Here is a 24,777-nt window from a genome sequence, read left to right on the forward strand (position 1 = left end):
ACAAGTCAATTGCAACTAAGGCTCCTCCTGAAAAGAAGCGTTTAAGCTTTTAATTACTTAAACTAGATTACAAAACATTGCTTTCAGACACAGCAGAGAGCAGACATAGAAGTAAACTCTGCCATAGTAGCCAGCTTAGTCTCTCCAGTTACCAAAAGAATCTATGTTGACAAATAACTACTAAACATGGCTGACTGCAAGTAATGTAGTTTGTTCAGAAGTTTCTTTTTTCCTTTTTCTACAGTTGGACTTGATGATCTTTAAGGTCTTTTCCAATTCTATGAGCAATTCTATGATTCAACCAAAATGTGGACAACAGAGCAAGCATACAGGTAACTGACAAAACCTAAAGTTAAGAATGAGTTTAAAACTTATGGCGTAACAGGGTTTGTCCCACTGCTATTCACTACTTCTGTTAGTGCTACATGCCTGTTAATCAAACTCTTACATTTTACTGTTTAGCACTTTCCAGCAAAAGCATCACTATGTATGCTAAGTGTGCAACACATGCAGATTGCTAGAAACAGAACTGAGCAGGTAACACCCGTAAAATAATCCTTGCATAATTCCAATGTCCTCAGTGAAATCAGCAAGTTTTGATTTTGGAAAAAGACGCAGACTTGAAACCTTTGAGTTCTTCACTTTCTATTTTGAGAACAATCAAAGAGAACAGGGTGTTTGACAGAACTGTACACCACCTATCAGTCTCCCCCCACATTTCAAGACAATTTACGGAGTTGGAAAGACCGCCTCCTCTTTTCCAAAGCAGCTCCTTTAAAAGTACTGTGTAACACTAGTTGTACTTATGGTTGAATCTGTATTCAAACATACTGATTTTCTAGATTTTTGGGTTTTTTTCCTTGAAGGAGAGGGGGGGGGGGGGGGGGGAGGGGTGGAAAGGAGGAGTATGGCAAATATTAAAAAAAGTAAATAACTAAATAAAGAAGTTTTTGAAAGATTCTGTCTGTAAGACAGGTTGATAGTAACTGCACAGATTTCCTCCTATATTACTTTCATACCAGCTACCTTCATCATGAGGAAATACCAAGTTTTGTGTTCACATGATGCAGATTTCCAAGCTTTCAAGAGCAGTAACACAGTAATAAATGTGTAATCGTAGAATTAAGTTAGACTGTAGTCACACAACTAATTCTCAGTGATGTTAATTACGTAATAAAAAGACCATGCACCTTACACTAGCAGGACCCTAACACAGCACATAAATCCTGTACAAAGGCAGCATCTGGGAATGCAAACATTCTCATCAAGAACTCTTGCACAGAGCTGACCAAATGTATACACCAAACTCAGAAGACTGAAATAAATGCAGGACAAGCACAGAAGACATCTCTTCCCTATTCTTAAATGGAAGTATTGTGGTGCAATTACAAGAAACTTACTTTTAGCAGAGAATTTGTTCTCTTTCCTGGTTCGCCCTGTTTTCTTCAGGCAGCCGTCGCAGACAAAGCTGAAACAGAAATATGAGAATGTGAAGAACACCCCAAATCAGACCATAAATCCCTTAGCATATTAAGACTGGAAGCAAAATCTTTCACCAGATAAGGTCTGGAAAAGACCTTAACTGACATTTGAGCTGAAAGACTGCAGAGAGAATAGTGCCAGCAGAAATAGCCCATTTCTTAGTTGCAGTTGAGTAACTAAACATCAGGGGGAGCAGCTGCTGTCAGCTACCCCACCACCACCTGCAAACTTCAGCTCAGAAAGCAAGGGTCTTCTCTGGCAGATCTGACAATATGTCTAACTTAAAGTATTCCCAGAGCAAACAGTCTCAAACTGTTGTCTCTGATGAAGATGAAGTACCAAATTATGTAAAGCAAAAGCCTGATTCAAAGAAGACTAGATTGTTTTTTCAGATTTAATCTGATTACTGAGGCCAAAAAACAAGTGAATTCGTCTTAAATTCTTTAGTGGTTACAGAATTTGAAAACAACAAAGCATTCTGAGTTATACAGAAAATAGATTGGTAGGAAATTATTACAGGAACTACAAGTATCTTTAAATGTAAACAAGGCTGAAAGATTCTCTTCTATACATGGGAACATCCAAAACAACTTCACATGTAACAGTAATATATAATTTCTGAATTCAAGGTTACCTTGAAGCTTTGAAGGTTACCTGTAAGCTTTTCAGGTGACTGTGCAACTTTTTGCTTGGATAGGGTTTTATCAGACAAATTTTACACATGCACTAACTCTAGTAAATCTATCTTATAGTCAAGGAAGAGAAATTCCTCACCCAGAAGGCCAGATTATCTCATTGTGAAGAACACAGATCTGGTGCATTTTTCTTCCACACTCTATACATTCAACAAATCTGTAGAAAGAAAGGAATCAAGGTCAGTAGTACCATTAATTGCTTCTGTGTTTTGTATAATTGTCAGCTCAAGTCTATGCAGGGATACATTATTACCATTTGCTTCCTTTACCTCCATCCACCTCGCTCATTTCTTAAAAAGAAACCCTTCTAAGGATCAAACCTGTGAACTGCTTGTTGCTATAATAAGGAAGAAAATTCATTCACTGTGTGAGAAGCGAGGAACCAGGAGAAACAGTTGTCTATTAGTCACCCCACTATGCCTGAAGCCTGAGGAACACTGCACATCTACTGCAGAAAAGTGGGAAAGAGGGAAATAGTAGCAATGTCTAGATATCTTCAGATTTCTAGAGCAGATTTAGGGACGGCTCTGAGCTAAGTTACACAGCTTGCTTCACGAAAGTCAGTGAATGTAGTTTTCCTAAATACCTAAAAGTTGTTTCACATATCAGGACAATCTGACTCCTTTTGAACACATCTATTTGTAAGTTGGATGTAGAATGAATAGTTGTTGTTTATGTAGGGCACAGAGCATTTAGGCTTGTATTTTAGTATTGGGCTGCATCTCCACAACAACAAAGGGAAAGACAAGTTATGAATCAAGTTATTATTCTCTTCTTCCCACAGCCCTTGAAAAATAGAAGAATTGGCTGACCCTTACATCCTCATAGAAAGATGGTGTGGGAAGAACATGCTTCCTTTTTGCTCATTCATTTGAGAATGAAGACAGCATTTTTCAGAATTGCAGCATAGGTGTATAATGAAGGAGCATAAAGTGGCTTTAAAAAAAAAAAAAATCTGGAAAACAAAGAAAAGCAGCTGAGTCACCACCATCTTTATCAAATGCCTACAATTCTGCTTCCAGAGCAGTGCAGAAGGACCAGATTGAACAGATCTTTTCCTTGTGCTACAGCAGAGCCCCAAAAGCAGCTATAGCCAAGTGACCCAAATGAGTTCTGAGACGTAAGCGCTTGCTGCAACAGGGTTTCAAAGCTACCTGCATTCATCCTTTTGTTGGATCTACATATAAGACAACAAAATGCACTAATTTCAGGTCATGCATATGATTTCACATTTTCTGTAAGGACAGCTGTTGTAATTTGGGTTCTCAGGACACAATGCCAGATATGCCGCTTAGTTAGCAGCCCCTATGGGCTAACAAACGGTTACATGAAAAGTGCAAGATGATGAAAAACAAAGCTGGTAAGCAAATGAGTATCGTGTCTTTTACAAAGGAATTGTGATGAAATGAGGATCATTCATAATGAGACAGCATTACTTACAGTTCAGGATCCAGTGTATCGTTTTTCCTTTTTGAAAACTGTTCTTTGTTTATCGTGCTATGGAGAAACAGGCAATAAAACTCAGTTTTAATAAAAGACATATTCGTGTTATACCACATACCGGGACAAAAGCAGATTTTGTTTTAAATACAAACTCTCACTAAGCACTGCAAGGAAAGGTATTTTATTTCATGAAGTGATGGACAAAGTGTGTACCATCCTTGACTTTATCCATAAAAAAAATTCTTCTCTATGAGATAACAGCTTGTGATCTCTCTTGTCCAGTTTACCAAAGTAAACGGTAACTTGCTGATTCAGTTATTGGACCAGCTATATCAGTGTTTTTACAGCAAAAGAACAATTTGATGTGCCCCTGATATTTTGAAGACAGAGAATGTCAGTTATCTTTCATTACTGAAAAAATTATCTTGATTTCAGATTCTTCTAAAGCCTTGCCATCCTCCTATGTTAATTTCAAAGGAGAACTTTCAGCTTCCAAATGCCACAGCCCTAACATAGCCACCACTCTATGCTTTAGCTTTGCATTCCCTATATCATTTGCTGGTCTAGAAACTCCATCTTTTTGACAGTGAGATCCCAGGTATTATTTGACACCGGTCTGCTTTAAAGTAGTCCAGAGCAACCATGTAAAACACTTGGATCTCTGAAAGATGGTGCTTCATAATAGCATGAGGTGATCAATACGTTCCTCCCTGAGAAGTAATGACAAAGACCCAACCCAATTTGCGTTAACCTTCCTGTCCTTTTATGTCAGTGTTTACTCTGAATACTGTCACCTGCAGAATTCCTCAAGCTTATTAACTTATAAACCATGGTTCCTGCAATAACCTCCCCCCAAAAAGAGCATTACAGCTCAAAACCTTCAGAACAATTGCTTGGTGCTCATCTTTCCCTCAAGGGCTTCCTTAGTCTTGCAAATATCTGTTTCAAGATCTCTGAAGGAGGTGTAAAAAGGGCACAGATGGAATGGAAGACTGTCCCAACAATGCTATAAGTAAAGGCAAGTAAAGCCATCCACAGCCTTTTAGCATTACCTGCTCAACAAACGCACAGCATTTCTCATGAGCAGATGACACTCCAACAGTGAAATACTGTTGAATGGCAAATGGCAAAAAAACATTTTCTACTTCTGATTTAGATGAGAAGCAATCTGAAGCTGAATACACATTTAATAGTACACCCAGTCTATAAGCAGAATGGTACATTCAACTTTTTCAGACTATGCCTATCACCTACCTACCTGCCTGTAGGCATGGTTATTTTTCTCCAATAAAGTACTTTTATGTTTTATTCAGAAAAATAGTGATTCCACTCTTTCCCCTCTAGCGGCATAGCTGTAATTTCTCTTTGCTACAGTTCAATCAGTCCAAACATTAAATAAGAAACTTAGAGGACAAGTCCAGGCTTTCCAAATAATATCTTGTCTTCTATACCCTGGCCTAAGAAATGAGGAAGTTACCTAAAACTAAAACTCCTTCCCTTTGAGAAGGCACTTTAGACCACGTCACAGCTTATGAATGCAAAACCGAAGCAAACATAAGTGACTCACGTTTGAGGTTGTGAAGGGTCATCTCCCAGAGAAACGCTCTCCCCTTGGATCTCATTGAAGCACTTCTCACAGAAATGATACCTGTCAGCAAGAAGGCCATATTTGGGTGAACTGCTCCGTCCACACAACACAGCACAAGCCAAGCAATGGAGCCACCAATCACAGCCAAGGAAAGGATAGGAGCAGAGAGCAGATCATCAACGGTGACAAGGATATTCAAGGATGCAGATTTATAGGGTCTGCATTAGGTTTGGTAGGTTTTTGTTTTGTGTGGGTTCTTTTGTGCAATCAAAGCCAAATGCAGACAATGACAAGCATGAAGGAGAAAAATATGCACATGAACAAAGAAATGTGGGGTAGCAGGACAAAAAAAACAAAGCAGGACAAGACAACACAAAGCAGAAAGCCAAGGCAAAGCACAGATTAGCGTTATATCTCTCAAATGGGCTCTCAAGCAGTAAACGATTAAAGTAAATTAAATGAGTTTTTCTTTTCAGCACACCCATACCCTCTTCATTTTAATAATCCATGCCACGTACAGCAAAGAATTAAAATGAGAAGGTGGAAAGAACAGAAAGAAGGAAGAACTGCCACTCTGATGTGTGTATCAGCGTAGCAGTTCTGTTGGCAGGAAGATCTGCAGGGCACCAATGGAAGAAGGACAGTCTTCCATCTTAGATGTACAAATTCTGAAAGGCTGCAGGATTTTCTCTCACTGGGAAGGGGAGGTTAAATATCGGAAGTTCTTAATAAAATCAGTCCTCAAAATCTTTCAGATACTCGTTATCAAACTGTCAAACTGCACATTGACAAAATTCCTAATGCTAGCTGCACACAAAGTGCTCTGCACTGATACAAGTCTGCCACAGCCCTGAACAGTCCAGGTACCAGTAAAATAAGCATCGCAGGAAAAGATTTAATTCACATCTGAAAAAAAATTTGGCTGATTTAAGATTCTACCCCAGCTCTCAAATGTTTTCAAACTGTGGCCTCTCTCCTACTGAAGTATGTTAACTGAATGCACAAGGCATTTAAAATAAAAGGAAAAGAAGTTGCAACAGTTAACTGTAAAGCCACACAAAGCAACATTACAACAGCTGTTAAGCTAAGTCAAGAAGTCTAAACCTTCTCTCCCAGTCTTCACCTGAGATAATGCATAGAAGATTACTTCTAGGATGTTGCACTTGAGTCTCTGGATGTACACACACGTACATATATAACAATTTGAAAATCACATGTGCGTGTCTTATAGTGCAAATACTCCATTTTAAAGTTTCAAAACATTAAGGGATGCCAGATTTTGCAATATTGGTCTTCTGGTCTATCAAGTGCTATAATGTAGAGTGTTCTGTATCTTAAATCCAGAATTACAATTACTATGCAATTCTATAACTACAGATTCTGGAAACTTATTTTCTACTTCCTTGCTCCTAGAAACTTCCATTCACTGCTACAAATCTCTATTATGCATAAGAAGGTTAAGATGTTACACCTCTTAACTGTTAAGAAGGTTAACTGTTACAGCTCTTTGTTGCTTTTGCTTAGCCAGGTGCTTAAAAAGTTACAATTGTCAAATCTTCTTGGCATTCAACTCTTGGTGGTTATTCTTGGTTTGTTTGTTTTGGAAGGTGAAAGAACAGAGCAGGAACTAAACTGATGGAGGTGACATAATTTTGAGGTAATCGGCCCTCAGCTCTAACTGTACATTCTGGCAATAGGCACGAGGACACGAGAGCTTTAAAACATGTATTCTTCTGCTTCTCCCTGCCTCACTTTTCTAGTCAGCAAAAAGATGCCCTCAGAAGTCAAAGACGACTTGAATTCTGTAATAAAGCCTCTGAAGACTGTTCTTTTAAGGTGACTAAGGGACAAAAAGAAACCAAACTATTCAATATATCAATATATAAATCTTCTCTGAGGATTTGTGCCACAAAATAGTTTGTTCTTCAGTTAACATCAAAGAAAAACAAAAGCTTGCCAAGTGTAACGTATATACAAGCATAACATACTTGCTCTATTTCTTCATGAAAAATACTGCTAGATGGTAGCAAGCAAGTCAACAGACTCGTGTATGAGTTCTAGACAACTAAAGATTTGGTTAACAATAGCTTAAAAAATTAGTAGAACATCACACATTTCTGCAAGCAAAAAAGGAAGAGCAAAGACTGCAGTGAATTTTTGCAAAGAAATTGTTTACCCACAAGGGAAACTACTCAAGGGCACTTTCAGCAAGTTTTTTCTTATAACACAAAAGTGTGCACATATGAAGAGGGCGTATATGTGTAGACATGCATGCCTTTCACAGATGGATTGCGTCATGCACAAAACTGCACCAAGCAAGTTCTCCTTACCTGTTCTGGTAACTGTAGTAAGTGGCATCTCGAGGGATTGTGCATAGCTGTTTGCCATAGCAACACAAGGTCTGTGGTGAGAACTCCAACTGCAAAAAGGAATGGGTCATCTTAGCACATGGGTCACCTATGCTTTTACTTGCTCTCCGTGGGAAGCAAACATAACCCAACCCACCAACCATTACCACCTTATTCTGTGCACAGATCTCAAAGCACAGCAAGACTATGAAGTGCTAGAGTCAAAAAAGTGCTTAGCAGGCTGTTATTCTCAAGTTAGCTTTTCTCCAAAAATGGAAAGCATATAAAGATCATGGAAATACAATGCAACCTTGATATACACTGAAACTGAGAATGCTTCTGCAAAGTCTTTTTCACTGACCATCAGTGTAATTCTTCCGACGCTTAACTCTCTCCCCCTACAAGGGCTTATATACGAATATATAATTTAAGCAACAGATAGCATTAGAAGATACATAAATTCTGAAATCAAGAATTATTCAAGATTGCTAAACCCTGGTAAGCATTCAGAATTTTTGACCCAATGTAGCTGCTAATGACTGCAATTGCTGTTATTTCCCCTAAGCACCAGGGAGCAAGAACCAATCTAGGAAAAAAAAAACAAACAACTCCTACCTTTCTTCCACAGCAGTAACCAAGGCTCTGCATAACTGGATCGATTTCTTGCTCAAACACCTCGGCCAGTTTTGAGCAGTACTTATATACCCGGGATGTTTTGCGGTTGTAGAGCCAGGCATTATTGAACATGAGCCAGATGTCATCTACATATTGCCATGGCTCTTGATATTGTCCTGTATCTAGCTTCCTCTTGATAGTAGAAAGGTCCATGGGATTCTTCACTATGTCAAAATAATCCTGAAAGGGTAGCATATCAAAATGCTGCTATAGAACCATGTTGTGAAATGTCAGCATACACATTCTCAGCACATACATCTTTTTGCAATACATCAAGAAAAACAGGTTCCTCCCTGACTTGACTGTCAAGCTCCCTGTGACGTGCACTGAAGTCTCTAATTCTGTATAACTCTCCCATACTTCCTTTCCATTTTTCCTGTATTCCTCAGGTTCTATTAGTCCTCCACTATCAATGAAGTAAAACACTAATTTTAGTCTGCAAAACAAAGTACTACAGAAAGAAGAAAATAGCAGTACTTTTGCAGCTGCTGTGATCCAAGGACACATATAAGAACATTAGCAGGAAGAACTGTTCTTGGTAGACCAGCCAAATAAAACCTAATGCGTGTACTAGATGATAAAAAATTCCATGTTTCCTCCTATACATCTTCCATCTGAAAGTCTTTTTCCAATCCCCCTCATCAATTACAGGATTGTTTCTCTTAAGAAAGTCCTCCAAATACAACAACCAGCTGAAAGCTTGTTTAAGAACATGAGAAATAGCTATACTTGCTTCTACTACAGAAGGCCTTGCATTTTTGCAATTTAAAAAAAGCAGTAAAAACCAACAAAGTCAACCAAGTGAAAATATTTCAGACAAAAAATGTCACTCATAGCATTTAAACAGGACTATGTACATGTATAGGTGTATAAAAATGCAGTGGTGTGGTCAATCAAGAAGTTTTAAAACACAGACCCTTAAAGGATACTAATGTCTGCCAAACACAGCTCTAAAGCAAGTGCAAAACTCAACACAAACAAGGAGCTCAGTAGCCTCCTCTTTGCTAATGTAAGCTTAATCAGTATTATCTATTTCTGAAGTGGTCTTCATCTGCTTAAGTTTTTACATAATCAGTTTTCTACATATTTACATACATTGCATTTCATAGGTGTATCTCATCAATAGAAGTATCTTCATAGGAATGAAGAACCACAAAAGGCCCTCAAAACATCAGGATCTGTTAACAGTCACCTCAATGAGTGGCATGTGTGCTTATTCATCAGAAGGTAAACGAAACTGAACAAACCTTTGAAAAAACACATTTTCTTGACTCAAACATCATATGTTCCACTGTCTAAGTCAAACCTACTCAAATGCATCAACACAGAAAAGGAAGCAAGACTGACTTCAGTTGGTCTGAAGCAGATGTTCTGAGAACAGTTCTGAGTTAAAGTCAGGAAAGTATCTTGCTAAGACACTCACAGGAATTCCTAGTAGCTGGGGATCCACAGGCTGTCGAAATGGAAGAGACTCTGGGTCCTGACGGTAAAGTGCCTCCAGTGTTGGCATAAGTGCCTGCCGCAACTCTTCTGGCTTGAAAACTTTCGAAAAACAATCAGCATTAGAAAGATAGAAACAGCTGTAAGGAGGAAGAAACATGCTGGAAAGACGTGGTGTGTAAAAAGACTACAGGCAACAAGTATAAGACACTTGCAGGGCTTGTTTATCCTTATAACAGTGCATTCTGAGAAGGATATTAAGACAATCATCTGAACACAAGGAAATGGTGAAAATACTTAAGAAGGATTTAATCAGAAAACGACACCATCAAATTTAAAAGCAAATTTATATTCCTTCCTGATGTCACAGGAATAAGCTTGTCTAGAAAGTCTGCCACAGTCACTCCAAACTCTACTGTACTGACAGTTTCTCTAACACTTAACATAATACTAGAGCTATAAAGAACTTGACAAAAGACAATTACATGTATTAAATATTTGTTGTCCAAGAGTCACAAAAACAATTCATGTAAGCCTACTGAGTACTGATGAAGAAAGCTCCTCTCTCTCTCAACACTTCTAAGGGAGATAAATGAAACTCAGCCAGTGTTTCTACTTACTTTTTTTCTTAGACTGTCCTGCTGCTGGAGAAGACTGAGTAGCTGGAGTTGTAGGTCTTTCCTCCCCCTCTGTCATTTCAGTCTTCACTTCTGTTTTCTTCTCTTCTTGTTCCATTGGGTCTGGTTTACATTCCTCCACTGCTGGTTCTACTTTAACCTGGAAAGTAGATTAGACCATGTCACAGCTGCCTGTAGAGTCACCCAAGTTTCAGTCCTATAAACCTACATACCACTTGCCCACTGCTCTTTTCTAGGATTAAGGCTGTCTACATTGCAATCACATCTTGCCTAAAACTTGATCCAACGTGCCAGAACATATCTTCACCACCACAGGAGTGGCAGTGATGGGCTGCTAACCAGTTCTGAGCTGCAAGCAAGCTAAGAGGTACGGATCTTGCTGCTCAGGCAGTTCTGACTGTCTCTCCTGCACTTCAGCTGCAAGAAGTCACACTTCCAGCTGTCCTCACAACAAATTGTCACAACCCACTACAACGGCCTGTCACATACACAGCCACTACTCTAACAAGAAAGAGTGCCAATAACATTGAAAGGTGCATCTTGAACACCTTCTTACATTAGCATTTACCAAAAAACTTCACACTTCCAACCACATTATCACAGCCCTTCTTGTGGTCGCTGGTTTCTACCATAATTTCACCACAAAACAGAGACCCTTCTTTAGAAAGAGGTAAGGGAGGTGACAAAACCACAGCAGCAGGTAGCATCCAATTCCCTCACTGAAGTCTAGAAGGACTACCTTGCATGGAGACCAAGGAGCTAACAATAGTAGATATTCTCCCCAACAACAAACCAAAGTCACCTCAGATTTCTCCTCCATCTGCAGATCTGTTTGTTCTGGTTCCCCTTCATCTGCTTTTATCTCCATTTTCACTTCCTGCAAAGGTGGCTGCTGCTGCTCTGCTGCAGTTTGTTGAGAGTTCACTTCTGTGCTGCTGGTGGATGGGGGGTTAGACACCTGCCCATCAATGCTTACAGCTGGTTGTGACAGCTGAGAGGTAAAAAAACAAAACAAAACAAAAAAAATCCATTACAAACAGGCTTCTAATTAACCTATTATTTTTCTCTGCTCTGATCTACCTCTAATCTATCTGATCTACCTATAACCTTATTTCCATCAAGTTTAAACGCACTTTTATACTTACACTTGCTTAAATGAAGTGCATACTGCTAACACAAGTCTAGTTACAGAAGAAAACACAACAGACATGCACTGGAAGGCCTAGTATATAATTTCATATTGTTTCCCTACTGTATGCCATCACTATGCATACGCAGACATAACTAAAGGCCTTGTATGTACACTTCACTGTGAATTTCTCAACATGCATGAAAAAATTACTTCCTCTGTGGAAAGACCAGATCCTAAACCTTACATCTGCCCATTTGTACAAATAAAATATTTACTTACAGGTGTTGTGGGATGCTGTGGCTGCAGTGGTGCTGTTGGTGTGGGAACCGATGCCGTCGTACTCTGCTGTGACAAGGGTTGCTGCTGCTGCTCTGCAGAGGGCGTAACAGGAACTGGAGGCTGGACTTGTGGAGGCAGCTGTGCCTGTGGAGGTGTTGGAGTCTGCCTCTGAGGGGGATGCATAGTTTGTGACTGCGGTCCGGGTGGCAATGCCTGAGGAGTAGGGGTGGGGACAGTGGTGGCAGCTGCTGCTGCCTGTTGTTGCTGCGATCCTAAGCCTGGAGGTGTATGGTGAGGTGTTGGGGTTCGACTGGGTACTGGAGAAGGAGAATTTCGGTGCATGGGAGGCTGTGGAAGAGGTGGGCAGTGAATGTGACTCCCTTGAGAACCTGGAGCCATGGCAGGAGAATTCACAGGACAGGAAGAGCTGTTCATTTGTGCCTGTGGGAAAACAAGTACACATCTGCAATGACTCCAAATAGAAAAGGAGTCTAAGTACTGTTAAAATGGCTGCTTTCCCACAGTTACTGGCATACTTTCTCAAAAAGTGACAAACTTAAACATCTACTTCAAAAGGAGGAACGGGCTTTTTATTTTGCATCACTTGAACATACAGCTGTTTTGTAGTGTACTCAGCTCTAAAATAGAAGTTTCAGAGTAAATAATACTCATTGATACATTCAAAGAACAGCACGCCTACACTTGCAGTTTGCAAAACATTTCTTTCTAAAAATGCAGATATATACATCCTGAATACGGGGCAATACATCACAGTAGGAAGAATGGATTCAAATATAGTGTGCCCACGCCCCCACCCCCAAGACTAGAAACTAGATTTATCATCAGAAATACATATAGCTGTAACTGCACTATGAGATTACAAAAAGATGTACTGGTTAAGAAAAAAAGCTGTCACTTCATAATAATCTTGCCTGCAAACTAGGAAGAAGCATCAACGAGAAGCAAACTGACGTTCCCTACTTCTTCCTGGCCTGAAAGGTTCTCACTGAAAAGGGAGAGGGAAAGGACAGAAAAGAAACTGCTAGACTGGAAGTTCCAAGCTTTAGTAGTGACAACCCTCCTATTCCCCAAACGGCAGCAAAATACATTTGATGGCTGTGGTTGGACATGCCTTTTTATGACTTATTCTTCCAGCTTCTTTTAATTTCTCAGGCTCTACTGCTTTGCTGCTCTTAACTACTATATGCTGAGCAACAAGCTCTTTCCTTCACAGAAACAAACTTAAGTAATTCTCTCCACTTAAACTTCAGCCTGAGAACAAGCCAATATTTCACCCTTGCCACTACCAGCACTACAGCCAGGAAAATGCTGAGTCTCAATAAATGAATTCAGTTTATTATAGATCCAATAGCATCTTGAGAAAACAAATTATTCTCCGGTATTACAAACTTGAACAATAAAAACAGCATATGACAGAGCCTGCTAGCACCACTTCAGAAATCAGAAACTTACTTGAGAAACTGGTGTCTGATTGCTAGTTTGTGTCATAGGCATGCTTGCTGCACTCATTCCTGGGGAAGAAGCAGGGAATGGGTTCTGCTGCAGAAATTGACTTTGACCAGAAGGTTGGCCAACTCCTGGTTGTTGCATACGTGAAGGAAATCCCATCTGTTGGAAAAGAAAGAACTAATTTCATATACTTTTGTAGTATTTTACAAAAACATTTACCTCACCGCAAAAATGGTTGCTCGATACTTAGACATAGGATACAATATTGAAAGTCTAATGTGACTCTCAAAAGATAGAAATTATGATATCTGCCAACCAAGCAAAGGGATCCTGATTTCAGACTGTGACTTCAATTTGTTCCTTGTTTCAGGCAAGCAACAGCCCCAAACTCCACTTAAACTTAGTTTTCAGCGAAGGAAATTATACGTCTTTTTAATTAAATCACCAAGGCTGACCACAGACCAGACACATCTTCTGCTGCACTGCAAAATAAGGAGCCAAAGTGCCTACAGACCACAGGAATAATGTTTAAAATCTTATTTATTTTCGTTTGCTTATTGTAAGGAAAGCACAGCGGCAGCAAACCCATGAGCTGAATAGCCAGGATGAAGGGAAGCGCACTGACCTGGTTCATGGCCCCGGCCTGGCTTAGCTGTCCAGGGTGCTGAAGAGGAGGGGTTTGCCGGGGTCCCATCGGTGACAGCTGCATGTTCATGTGGCCAAACTGATTCATTCCTGTGCATTTGTGCCAAAAATAAATAATCAACAACAAACAAAACCCACTTATGAACAGAGGCCTGAATTATCCTTTGGGCACCACTCAACATTTGGAGAATGCTGTTAGCTCCTTCTCTATTTATTTTTTTTAAAGAAAAAAATTTTCGAGCATGCAATGGAAAGCACGTAATGAAAATATCCTATCAGTCAGTCAACAGAACAATTTTAAGTACTAAGTATCCAAGCTACTTCAGAATACATACTGGCTTTTTTCCCCCTGAAAAACTTGTTCCCACATACAATTTGTGATAGTTTGCATTATCTTAATTACTAGAAGTTCATTTCTTGGAAATTCTGACTGTGAATCTTCATTTAAGTGCTTTTTATACTGGCTGCAATACTCCTTGAAAATGCAACCAAGGTTCTACCCCAGAGCAGCAATTTTCAGCATCGTCCCTCTGCTTTGGACATGCCCTCACCCTAAGCTGATCTCACGTTCACATAGAAACGTTTTAAAATAAATAAATAAAGTTCCTCATTTAACAAAGCAAGCAGCTAACAAGAAACACATTTCCAAGAAAATGAAACAACATTGTGCACAGAAACACACAGAAATATATCTACACACACACATTTATGTATATAAAGTACAGATCTGTTTTCTTGGTCACACAGAACACAGAATTGTAAGGGTTAAAAGGGACCTCAAGAGAACACTGAGTCCAACCCCTCTGCAAAGCAGGCCCCCTACAGCATCCTGCACAGGTCAAATGGGAAAATAGCAGGTGAAACAAAGGCTGCCTAAAAAAATTCGAAGATTCTTTACCATCACAGTAACAAATTTTCTTATAACATTTACCTGTCTGTGCCTGCATGCGATTCATCATCTGGTTTGGCACATTAGCACGTATCAGTGTTGGGTCAGTTATAGGACCATCTGTAAAAAAAGATACTGGAATAAGATTACAGCATTTAGAAACTACCAGCTTTTTAATTGAGAAAACATTCTAGTGAAAATGAAAATCCTCCTGTAAAAAAAAAAAAAAAAAAGTATGGACATTGTCCAGTAATTCTAAACATACTTCAGAGTTCCTCAAGTATGAAGCAAAACCCAATTGATACCCAATTGACTAAAAACATTGACTTACAGCCAGATTTTAGAAACGTGGACAAATATGAAATATATTGAGGTACAATGACAAACTCAGCAGCTTGCGAACATTCCAGACCACAAGAATTTCTACAAACCACTCTACACTGTTATTCCACTTCCTGATTGAAAATACTATAAAAATGGGATGGTTTGAAGTATTCATCAAGCCTCTGAAGTTTGGTAATTCTAGCATATGGGATAAAGAACCAAAATATCACATCTACCCCTGAAAGTAGTATCCTATCATCTAGAGGAAGTTACTGCAAATAAATTCATAGTACCAATCTTCAAGGCCTTTACTGCTTTTTGGTAAGGTATCTTGGTAAATCCAGTTCTAAGTTCAAGTATGAAAAGATCCAGACTGGAATTACCAAGACACATTCATATTCAAAAAGGAGAAAACCCCCTCAGATTAAGCTCCTTGTAGCATAACACTGGAACTACTGGTTCATCGTGCAGCATAAGAAAAATAATCCAAGATTCTTGCCTCCTCAACTGTCTAATTCTGATTTTGACTCCATGTTCTTAAGACAATTTATTATAGTGTCATTGACAGCTATACACCTATTCCAATTAGATGTCTTCAGAACTCAGTTCTTAACTGTGAAGTATCTAAAAACACGCAGGAATGAATGAATGGAGGAGAAATATCAAGTGCAAGAATAAGTGTTACTTGTTTTCACCTATTACCTGGCAAAGCCTACTGTGTCTCATAACTTCCTAATGCTGTAAATAGATAACAGTCTTCAAAAGCACTACAATTTTGATCATTAGCTCCTTTCCAAAGTCATTTTTACTCTAATAAGCAACTGCCTGGTTATAAGGAAATACAATAATAATAATAATAATCTGTTTAGAATTAGGAGTGTCAAGTAACAGAACTACTGTGAAACACAAGACAGCTACATGGGGAAAAATACTGAAATCTGGTTGTTACTGTACACTGTAAGAGTTATCTGTTCAAAAACCCAAGCCAAAACAGAACACCAAACAGGATAAATAAATATGGCATAGGGCAAGCACTATCTAAACTTTCAAAAGCATAAGTAATATAAATTGGGGAAACACTTTAATTATCAGAACTCCTGCTCAGCAGCTATAATAATCATTTTAAACACCAGACAGTTACATACTACTAAAACATGTTTGTTAAAGGTAACTTCAGTTACTGTCGATCAATTCTAGAGGTGAGACTAATGAGACTGAAGTTGTACAATGTCCTCCATCTCCTCTAATCTAGCATAAAGGGTTAGGATGCTTCAATATTATTGGCCCATAATATTATGGCCAACAAGACCAAATAATTTTAGATAATCCATGGTCATTAACTAATAAATAAGCAAGGCAAAGATTTTGCAAGTACTCCTAAGCACAGATGAATAAGTTCAGTTTAACTCTGCAAAACATTATATACTTGACCCACACCAAGCAGTAACTAACCCAACTGCTCTTACTTGCAGACATCCCTGGCTGAGGCTGTCCCATGTTGGGCCCTTGATTCACAGGAGCCTGTGGCATGCCCGGAGCACTTGGTATCATATTTTGCTTCTGCAGCCTGGTTCTTCGCTTTTCCTCCAGCTCCTTCTGAATCTTATAGATCTTCTCAGCTAGCAAGTGATAATACTCTGCCTGTTGGGAGAGGAATATGATCCAGGAAAGGGAAGGAGACATGTTAAAATAAGGCAACAGGTCACATTGACATCCTTCCACATGCACATTCCAGCTTAGAAGGAAGGAAGCTTCCCCTCTGCAGGGTTGCCAGGGAGGTTGGTGGGCAAACACAGGCATTGGTCAGAGCATTTCTGGCAACCATCAGGGCACCACACAAAGTTTTTCTTCTCATCCAGAACGTTTCAGGCACAGCACTGCACAACAGGCACCACCCCAATTCCCAGCACACCTGCAAGCTGGCTGGTTCCTAGACTCAAGCCAGCAGCCCTGGGACACTCTGCTTTCCACCCCACTTCCTCTCCAACCACTACCAGGTAGGATTAGAGAGATGAAACCGGATGACAGAGGACAGCATCTCACCCTGCTATTTGCTGATTCATACATATCGCCTTCCACTTTCCGGGCATATGCTACCAGATTCTCCATACGCCGATCCTTCAATGCTGCAGGGTCAGGTGTAGGAAATATGGCTTGGACTCTGAAGAAAAAGCATGCCAACTATTAGGATGTCTCCAAACCTGGACCTTAGCACCTCAGCACCAACCCCAACTGATGGGAACACAACGCAGTAAGCAAATTTTTGAGGGACTGAGGCACTGCTGCTGTCCCCAAGCAATGCTCCTGGTGCGTTGATGGGTTGAGTATGGAATGGAACATTTCCAAGACAATAACCCCAAAGCAGCACATCCATCTTCACAAAGGAGAAGAAAAGCAAGAACATCTCCATCACGCTTCTTGCCTTGCCTTCTCACTGACCCTTATATGCTCCACATCCCAGCCCCTAGTTTGTTATTAGCTACTCACAATTTATGAACAAGATGATTTCGGAGATCCTGAGTAATATCTTCATGCCACTGCTTTCGAATTCCTGTATTGGATGGCTGAGCTGTTGGCATAGCCCCCAGACTAGCAACATTGGCGCTTTCACTCATCATGGAGCTTCAAAAACAGAGTAAGAATTTGAGGATGGAAGCCCAGCCCAAGCTTAGTCATCTTACAGTCAGAGCCTCTTTTAGAATAATGTTAGTACAAAGTGCTAGTTCAGCCATTCCCTAATCAATGGACAAACTGTGCAGAAACAGCAGCACAGACACCAAAACAACGCACCCCTCCCAGGATTAAAGAGGGCCACAGAAGAGTACAAGCTGTGCTATCCAAGGATTTTGAAAACGGGAACAAAAGCTACAAAATGCAGAGGGAGAGACAACAATCAGTGGAATTTATCCCACTGTTTATCCAAAAAGTGCCATGAGACTATTAAGCACAAGGATCATTTTTACACCTCAGTGAATAAGTTGCCCCTTAGCCCCATTGCAGACCAACAGCAGACTTGCGGTATGCCATCTCCGTTAGTAAATGCAGCAGTGGGTGCTTCAAATCTGCCCAGTTACTAATCCAGACAATGTCTGTAACCTCTGTGGCTTAACAAAATCAGTTTGCAAGCATTTACTGCAAAAGTTAAAATGGACACACAGATCTCTAGAAAGGATAAAAACAAAGATATAGCAACTACAAGGCTTCTTTTTCAACTGTCCTTAGCAGCTACAATCAGCTCTGACCCTCTCAAGTATAAGCACACAAGATTTTAACATACACCTTTTTTATGTTCATCTCATTTGTTACGAGCAATCATTAGCAGCTGTAGCTGAATCAAATCACTGGGTTGCAAAGAGTTAGTCAACTTACTTTTGGGAATTCATGGTTGAATGTAACATTGAGTCAGGCAGCAGACTGGGGGTTTGAACTCCTACTCCTCCATTTACCCCCATTGGATTTGCACCTAGAAAAAGTAAGTAGTGTGAAATGAACTGCATAGCTACTGTGCATGATTAGCAGCTGTTCAGCAATAACAGAGGTCTAGCCTTTAAACTCCTTTCACAAAATGCAAGTACTTTAATTATTCTTTACTATTTACCCTCTTCCTTCTACCAAATTGAAGTCCAAGGCACAGCACAGTGTCCTCCAAGTGAAACATCAGCAATACTAATTTTCTGCTCATCTTCCTGAACTTTTCAGCAATTTTCAGCAACAAGCAATTTCCATTTTCTGCAATAGTATCTACCAGAATATTCTCCTGCAGAAGGTTCTGTGTTACAAATTCTGTTGTTTCCTTAGAAGCTCCTTCTGTGATTCAGAGGCTTAGAGGACATATACTCAAAGGATTCGAAACAAAAGATTCAGCTACAACCTGTACCTGACAAGGTTCACTCTCACCTGTTCCACAGCTAAGGATCCTACAACTAATCCAGTGCAGGTATTAAAAAAAAAAGAAAAAAGAAAACTGGCAATCATTTATAGGAAAAGGCTCTAGTAATTTATCTGCCACTATCTTTTCTGAATCACAGCAGACCTCAATTGCCATAAAAAAGTGCCCACACACACCAGTTAAGATTCAAGAGAAATGCAGCCTATTTCTGACTGGAACTTCTGAATAGATGATTTAGTGAAGCTGAGTAGTATGGAAGCCAATTATCAGTTCTTTATACATGTTCAGGACACCCGAATCCTATCAAATCTGTACTTCAGGAGCATTTCTTACACATACCTTTCTTTAAGAGCACAACCAACAGTTTAACAGCCTTTTCATATAGCTGCCTCTAGTTCCTCCCCTCACTTTTCTTTTTTTTTCTTTTTATTTATTTATTTTATTTTATAAATCCTTTCCAGACCCACTTTGCCACCTGAGAGCAAGGTGGTGTAGAAGACAACTACAAATCTTTGCTTTAACTCTCTCTTTCAACTGCCAGAAACAATTTGTCCATCTACTTAGGTCTGCATCTCTTCAGATCAGAGCCCTCACCAAATCCTGATTTTTGCCTAAAACATGCCCTGCTGCCACACAGTTCATGAGCTGATGCCCATAGAGGCTGTGGATGCCTCCTCCCTGGAGGCATTCAAGGCCAGGCTGGATGGGGCTTTGAGCAACCTGATCTAGTGGTAGGCATCCCTGCCTGTAGCACAGTGGTTGGAACTAGATGATCTTAAAGGTCCCTTCCAACCCAAACCATTCTATGATTGCATGACTCCTACCTCAGCCGTTTTAATTCCCCACGCCTAACAATGAAACAAGTGAAAAGTTTACACTCTCCAAGCTTATCCTTTCTATGGTAAGCTTCACTTCTTCAATCTTCAAAAGCTTTTTAACCCAAATATTTGGTTTTTCTTTTTATTAGTGCCAAAAGGAGTATCCAGTAAAAAGGAATAGGCATCTATGTCTGGAAGGAGGAACAAAACCAAAACACAAACACTACATTTGGGAAAAAAAAAAAAAAAGGGATTACACACTACGTCCAATTTCTCAGGCCCCTCACTACAACTTCCTGGAGCTTCTAGAAATTTGTCTACTTGTAAAACACTGATGAAGAATTGAAAACTGTAAGTTTTATCTAGTTGTTCTAAGACTCAGCTGTCAGGACTGAATTTAAAACACTTCACATTCTGGAAGGCAAAGTTTTAGAAGTATACAAGCTGCAAGAAACCTGTGAGGATCAATCATCTCATTAATGAGTCTACACTATCCAACAGTCTTCATGAGTAACTCATGAGTACAACCTCCTCTGGTGCAGAGACAGCACAAACTGCAATCTGCAACCAGCTGCTACTTTTCTTGGCAACCTCTCAGTTCTCCCCCATTGGCACTTCTGTGCATGCATGACACTCACAATGTACATGAGCCTGTCATGAGGCATATGGGCCTGATTGTAACTCCACACAAGATTGTGACAAATGCCTACCAGTCCATCTATCCACCTTTCAATTAAAGCAACTCAAGCTAAGAACTGAGTGAGAAAAGTTCCCGTGATATCATCTCAAGCTATTAATCTTAGATTTGATGGTTAAAGGTTACTTTGACACCAATGATAGCCAGGGCACAATTAAACACACATCAAATTTAAATTCCTATGCAATCTTGTGTGATTTTACAATAAGCCACGCAGACAGTTTACAGTTACATGAGTCTATATGACAGAATTCAGAGAGAGAGAAGTGTACTGCTTTTCATTTGTTAAAACTAACATTGCAGATCTGAGAAACAAACATGAAATGCTACTGTTCAAGTGACAAGGAAACATCTTGGAATGCAGGCATTCTAATGAGTGCATTTCCAATTAAAAACTCAAAAAACTCCTGACACTGACATAACAATATCATTATAAAGCTGCAAGACAACATTAAATAACATGCTTTAGAAAAATTTGTTCCTTTCCCCAAAAATATTTTTTCCAAAAAACATGCTTTTCCCAGAAAGTCTTGTTTTCCAAGAGAAGGCATTTGGGCCCCCGAAAGTCCCCTGTTCCACTGAGCAGATTGATATTCCATGTCTAAAACACTGCAAATTCACACCTTTTGCACGTTAACTATCTGTAATTAGGTAGTAGGTAAGAAAATTTCCATCAGATATAGTGCTGGAGAATTGCCTGTAGTTTGTATTGAATCGATTGTCAGTGTTAAACTTACTCATAGGATTCATTGGGCGCAGACCCTGGGGTGACTGTCCTTGTTGCTGATTCTTCACTTGAGCCTGAGACTGCGTCTGCATCTGGTTGCCTTGATAGGTTAGTCCAAGGGCTGCATAGGCTCTCTCGATGGAGCTGGGGTCTATCTGACTGGTAGTGCTTATGCTGGGCGTAGTCTGCTGCCCCACACCCACGGAGCCCGTGTTTGCAAGTCCTACTGCAGCTCCACCCAGTAGTGCTGGAAGAGATGCACCAAAGTTAGTAAGGACAGTGGGAGGTAGTCAAAGAGGTCTACAAAAAGAGGAAGGAGACTACCGGTTGTTCAGAACCAAAATGTCTCCTTCTAGGAGACAAGTAAGATGCCAGGTCTGGAAAAGCCATTGTGAAAACAGAGAATAAATTTTGGCCCAAGCAGTCATTTCAATAACATTGTTTTCCTTCTGAGCTGCTGAAAAAAAATCCTTAAGTATTTAGGACATTGTTTGCTCAATACTGAGAACAGAGGCACACATCACAGAGTTTAAAAGCAGAAGGGTTCAGCTCTTCAACAGCAATGATTTGTTATTTTCTTAGAACAAGAAATATCCCAGTTTATGTCATGCAAAGAGCCCAAAATAACATTAAGAACCATGAGGATACAGTTAACGAAAGGACAGAAGTCATGCAAATTTTGGCAGGAAGACCAAGGAGTCAGAAAGGGGAAGAGGAAAAACAGGAGAAGACAGAACATCAATGCTGAAATGGCACAACCCTCTCTGTGCGTGTCTGTCTCCAGAAGATCATCAGCTCCAAAAAGTGGCAAAGAAAAGCAAATCAACTGGTTGAGAGCACTAGAGTTCTTGTCCACCCTTACTACTCTCCTGCTAGAAAAGTTAGAAAGCTTCCACAAAAACTAGCTATCAGCTGCAGAAAAATATTCTGCCACTCCAAAGCATGATGACAACTGTACTATCTATTCCCAGGTCAAAGAAGACCATTAGCAGAGTACAAACAACTCCCAACATGCATTTTATAGTTTACCCAACATGCAGAACTTCCCAACAGACTTACATTGTTGGTTTCTTTTGTCCCCAGCATTTTTGAGTGGCAAACATACAGGACAGTCATGTCTTGTACAGTTCTTCCAGTGCGAGATGATTTGTCGAGAAGATGCGCAATGTGCCACTGAGAAAAAAAAAAGGAATGAGAAACCTTTACAAATTAATGCCAGCACCTCCACACAGCCAATACAAACTAGGTAGGGAGCAACTATTCCTCTCAGGGCACACATCGATTTCACAGCACAGTAAAGGATTAATTGACATAGTTCAGTATTATCTAGCCCTGAATATGTAGCTAAATTGGCTTAATTAAATTTCCTTGGAAGCTCTATCTTATATTTCTAAGCCTAGTTCTGAGAACAACACCATATACACAAGGAGTTAGGCACATGGAATCAAGCAATTAAGATGCCAGCAACTGGCACAACCCAGGCACAACTAGGCTACCAAAAAGAGCACACATCTCCCTTGGTTTCTAGGATAGATTAGGAGTTCATTGGAGCCAGAACCACTTTAATTCTGGGCTAGCTATTGCTTAAGATTTGTCCCTTCCATTTAGGGGAAACAGACTCCTGCTTACATATTTCTCCTTTGTGCCTGCTATTATCAGAAGACAGCATCCAAAAGGTACTACAATGAGTTTGCAAGTTAAGCAAAACACTTTCATTTGTTTCTTTCTGTAATCTTGCCTTAACTTGACCAAACTTTTAAAAACTGAGGAGGAGGTTATAACTTGAATCCCTAAGGGGACAGACAGGTTAAAAAAATTCAGTTTCCCAAGCCACCCACTTGTTCTCCATCTTTTACCATAAGCCCTTCTGGTCTTGCAGAGGTTGACCACATCTATATAACCACTCCTCCCCCACTTACCCTGGCAAGATTTGCCAGCCTGACAATGTGTCATGTGGTTCAGGACATTCTTCATGGTTCGGCAGTGAGGGAGGTTGCACTGCCGCACCTCGCCGTTGGCCTGTTCTCGCCGTTGACACTTGTGAGCATGTAAGAGGAGAACTAGTTGTTGCTGAATGAGTTTGCGTTTCTCTGGATCTGCTGTTGGAGCTCCAGACCCCATTCCTTGTGAAGCTGCTGGCCCCATCCCAGCTTGCTGAACTTGAGGAGCCTGCTGCTGACCCTGGACGAAGGAGAAAGGAAGTGTCCAGAAATAAATCTATTTAAAAATTGCCTATTTGGCATGGAAACACCAAAAAGAAACAAATATATGAAGAACTGCTACACTGCGTGATCAAGGGAATATCCCACCTACCTGTAGTTCTGGATGATCCATATTAAACCCCACCTAATAACAGTGCTGGCAATACTTCACTTGCCAACCACAATGTCCTCCTCATGTCATACCCTCCTTATTTCTTGCTCTTGCCTTATAAAGGACCAGCAGAACTTCACTTTGCACATGCTCACAGCTTAGTGTTTCCTGCTAGCCCAACTACAAAGTATTAAGACTACTTGGGCCTCAAATCATCTTTTGGAAGCTACGAAGTTGCATCCATAATTCTTGCCTAAGTGGAAGGCAAAAATTGGAAGGAAAAGATTTTCCCCCTGCTTCTACCAAGCACTTCAACCGATCATTTCTAGAACAGGAGAAATGAAAGGGAACTTAAGGAAACCTTTTTCCCATCAGGAAGCTAGTACATATAAATGCAGGAAAAGCACCTACCAATCTCTGCTAAAGATGAAGCACTTCAGCATAATGCATGTCAGAGAACTAAAGTCAAGTATGGCAACACCTACTACTTCTTCCATACTGACGTTTATTTCTTCAGACTTCCTCTTTCTTCTAGATGAATTGTGACAAGCACTCAACAAAAACAAAAAAACAAACAAACAAACAAACGAGGCAACTCTGTGTTGCTTGTTTTACTTCAAAAGCCTTCAGTTTGTAACAGGCTCTTCACTTACAGAATGTTTTAAGGAACATTCATGAAGATTTCCAGTTATTTTAGAGCTCAACTACCTGCATTCCTAAACTCCAGTTCTTCCATAGCAGTATTAACCTTTCATTTTACAAGGAGACTCTACCAGTTATTCAGTCCTTTCAGGGCTTTTCTAAGCTCCAGTACAACCGTAGCTGGCTTTTTGCAGTCTGTCATTCTAAATGACAAGAGAGATAGCAGCAACTCTTCATTCCCAGGTCCAGCTAGGTGGCAACTCAACTTCAAAAGAGTTACATGCTCTGAATTGAACAGAAGCTCGACAGTAAGTTTTGGCAAGTTCTTTATTGGTTAATATAACCACCTGGCAGTACTAGGATTCTAGCGTTTCATGCTCAACTTAATAAACAAATAAAACCCAAGGAATCACCCTTTCTTTAATTCTGAGATACAAATTTACCTGGGACTGTTTTTCAGCAAATTACTTAGGTCAAGGACTGAGTCCCAAGAGATAAACAATCTAAGATCCAAAGCAGTGACAAATACAAGCTATATTCAGAAGCACAATTTTGTTTCACAAACAAGAATATAGGTATGACACAAAAAAAAAACAACAATAACCCAACCCAACAATAGTGGGGCACTTTGCACGTCTTCATC

General features: G+C 40.0%; 1 protein-coding gene across 1 annotated transcript in view; it reads right to left on the reverse strand.

Annotated features, from left to right (window-relative positions):
- The window catches only part of EP300 (E1A binding protein p300), a 58,824-nt gene that overhangs the window by 11,073 nt on the left and 22,974 nt on the right, over nucleotides 1-24,777 (reverse strand). The window contains exons 4-23 of the mRNA XM_048926718.1: nucleotides 23,099-23,360; nucleotides 22,239-22,352; nucleotides 21,190-21,426; nucleotides 18,418-18,511; nucleotides 17,536-17,670; nucleotides 17,092-17,209; nucleotides 16,515-16,689; nucleotides 14,767-14,844; nucleotides 13,816-13,925; nucleotides 13,194-13,349; nucleotides 11,721-12,161; nucleotides 11,112-11,300; nucleotides 10,292-10,448; nucleotides 9,655-9,773; nucleotides 8,172-8,411; nucleotides 7,539-7,627; nucleotides 5,188-5,268; nucleotides 3,618-3,674; nucleotides 2,257-2,334; nucleotides 1,401-1,468 (exon numbers count right to left, since the gene is read on the reverse strand). Coding sequence (XP_048782675.1) covers nucleotides 1,401-1,468; nucleotides 2,257-2,334; nucleotides 3,618-3,674; nucleotides 5,188-5,268; nucleotides 7,539-7,627; nucleotides 8,172-8,411; nucleotides 9,655-9,773; nucleotides 10,292-10,448; nucleotides 11,112-11,300; nucleotides 11,721-12,161; nucleotides 13,194-13,349; nucleotides 13,816-13,925; nucleotides 14,767-14,844; nucleotides 16,515-16,689; nucleotides 17,092-17,209; nucleotides 17,536-17,670; nucleotides 18,418-18,511; nucleotides 21,190-21,426; nucleotides 22,239-22,352; nucleotides 23,099-23,360 — 2,998 coding nt within the window. The remainder of the gene's footprint in view (nucleotides 1-1,400; nucleotides 1,469-2,256; nucleotides 2,335-3,617; nucleotides 3,675-5,187; nucleotides 5,269-7,538; nucleotides 7,628-8,171; nucleotides 8,412-9,654; nucleotides 9,774-10,291; nucleotides 10,449-11,111; nucleotides 11,301-11,720; nucleotides 12,162-13,193; nucleotides 13,350-13,815; nucleotides 13,926-14,766; nucleotides 14,845-16,514; nucleotides 16,690-17,091; nucleotides 17,210-17,535; nucleotides 17,671-18,417; nucleotides 18,512-21,189; nucleotides 21,427-22,238; nucleotides 22,353-23,098; nucleotides 23,361-24,777) is intronic.

This window comes from Lagopus muta, chromosome 1 (genome assembly GCF_023343835.1).
Source record: "Lagopus muta isolate bLagMut1 chromosome 1, bLagMut1 primary, whole genome shotgun sequence".
Lineage (NCBI taxonomy): Eukaryota > Metazoa > Chordata > Aves > Galliformes > Phasianidae > Lagopus > Lagopus muta.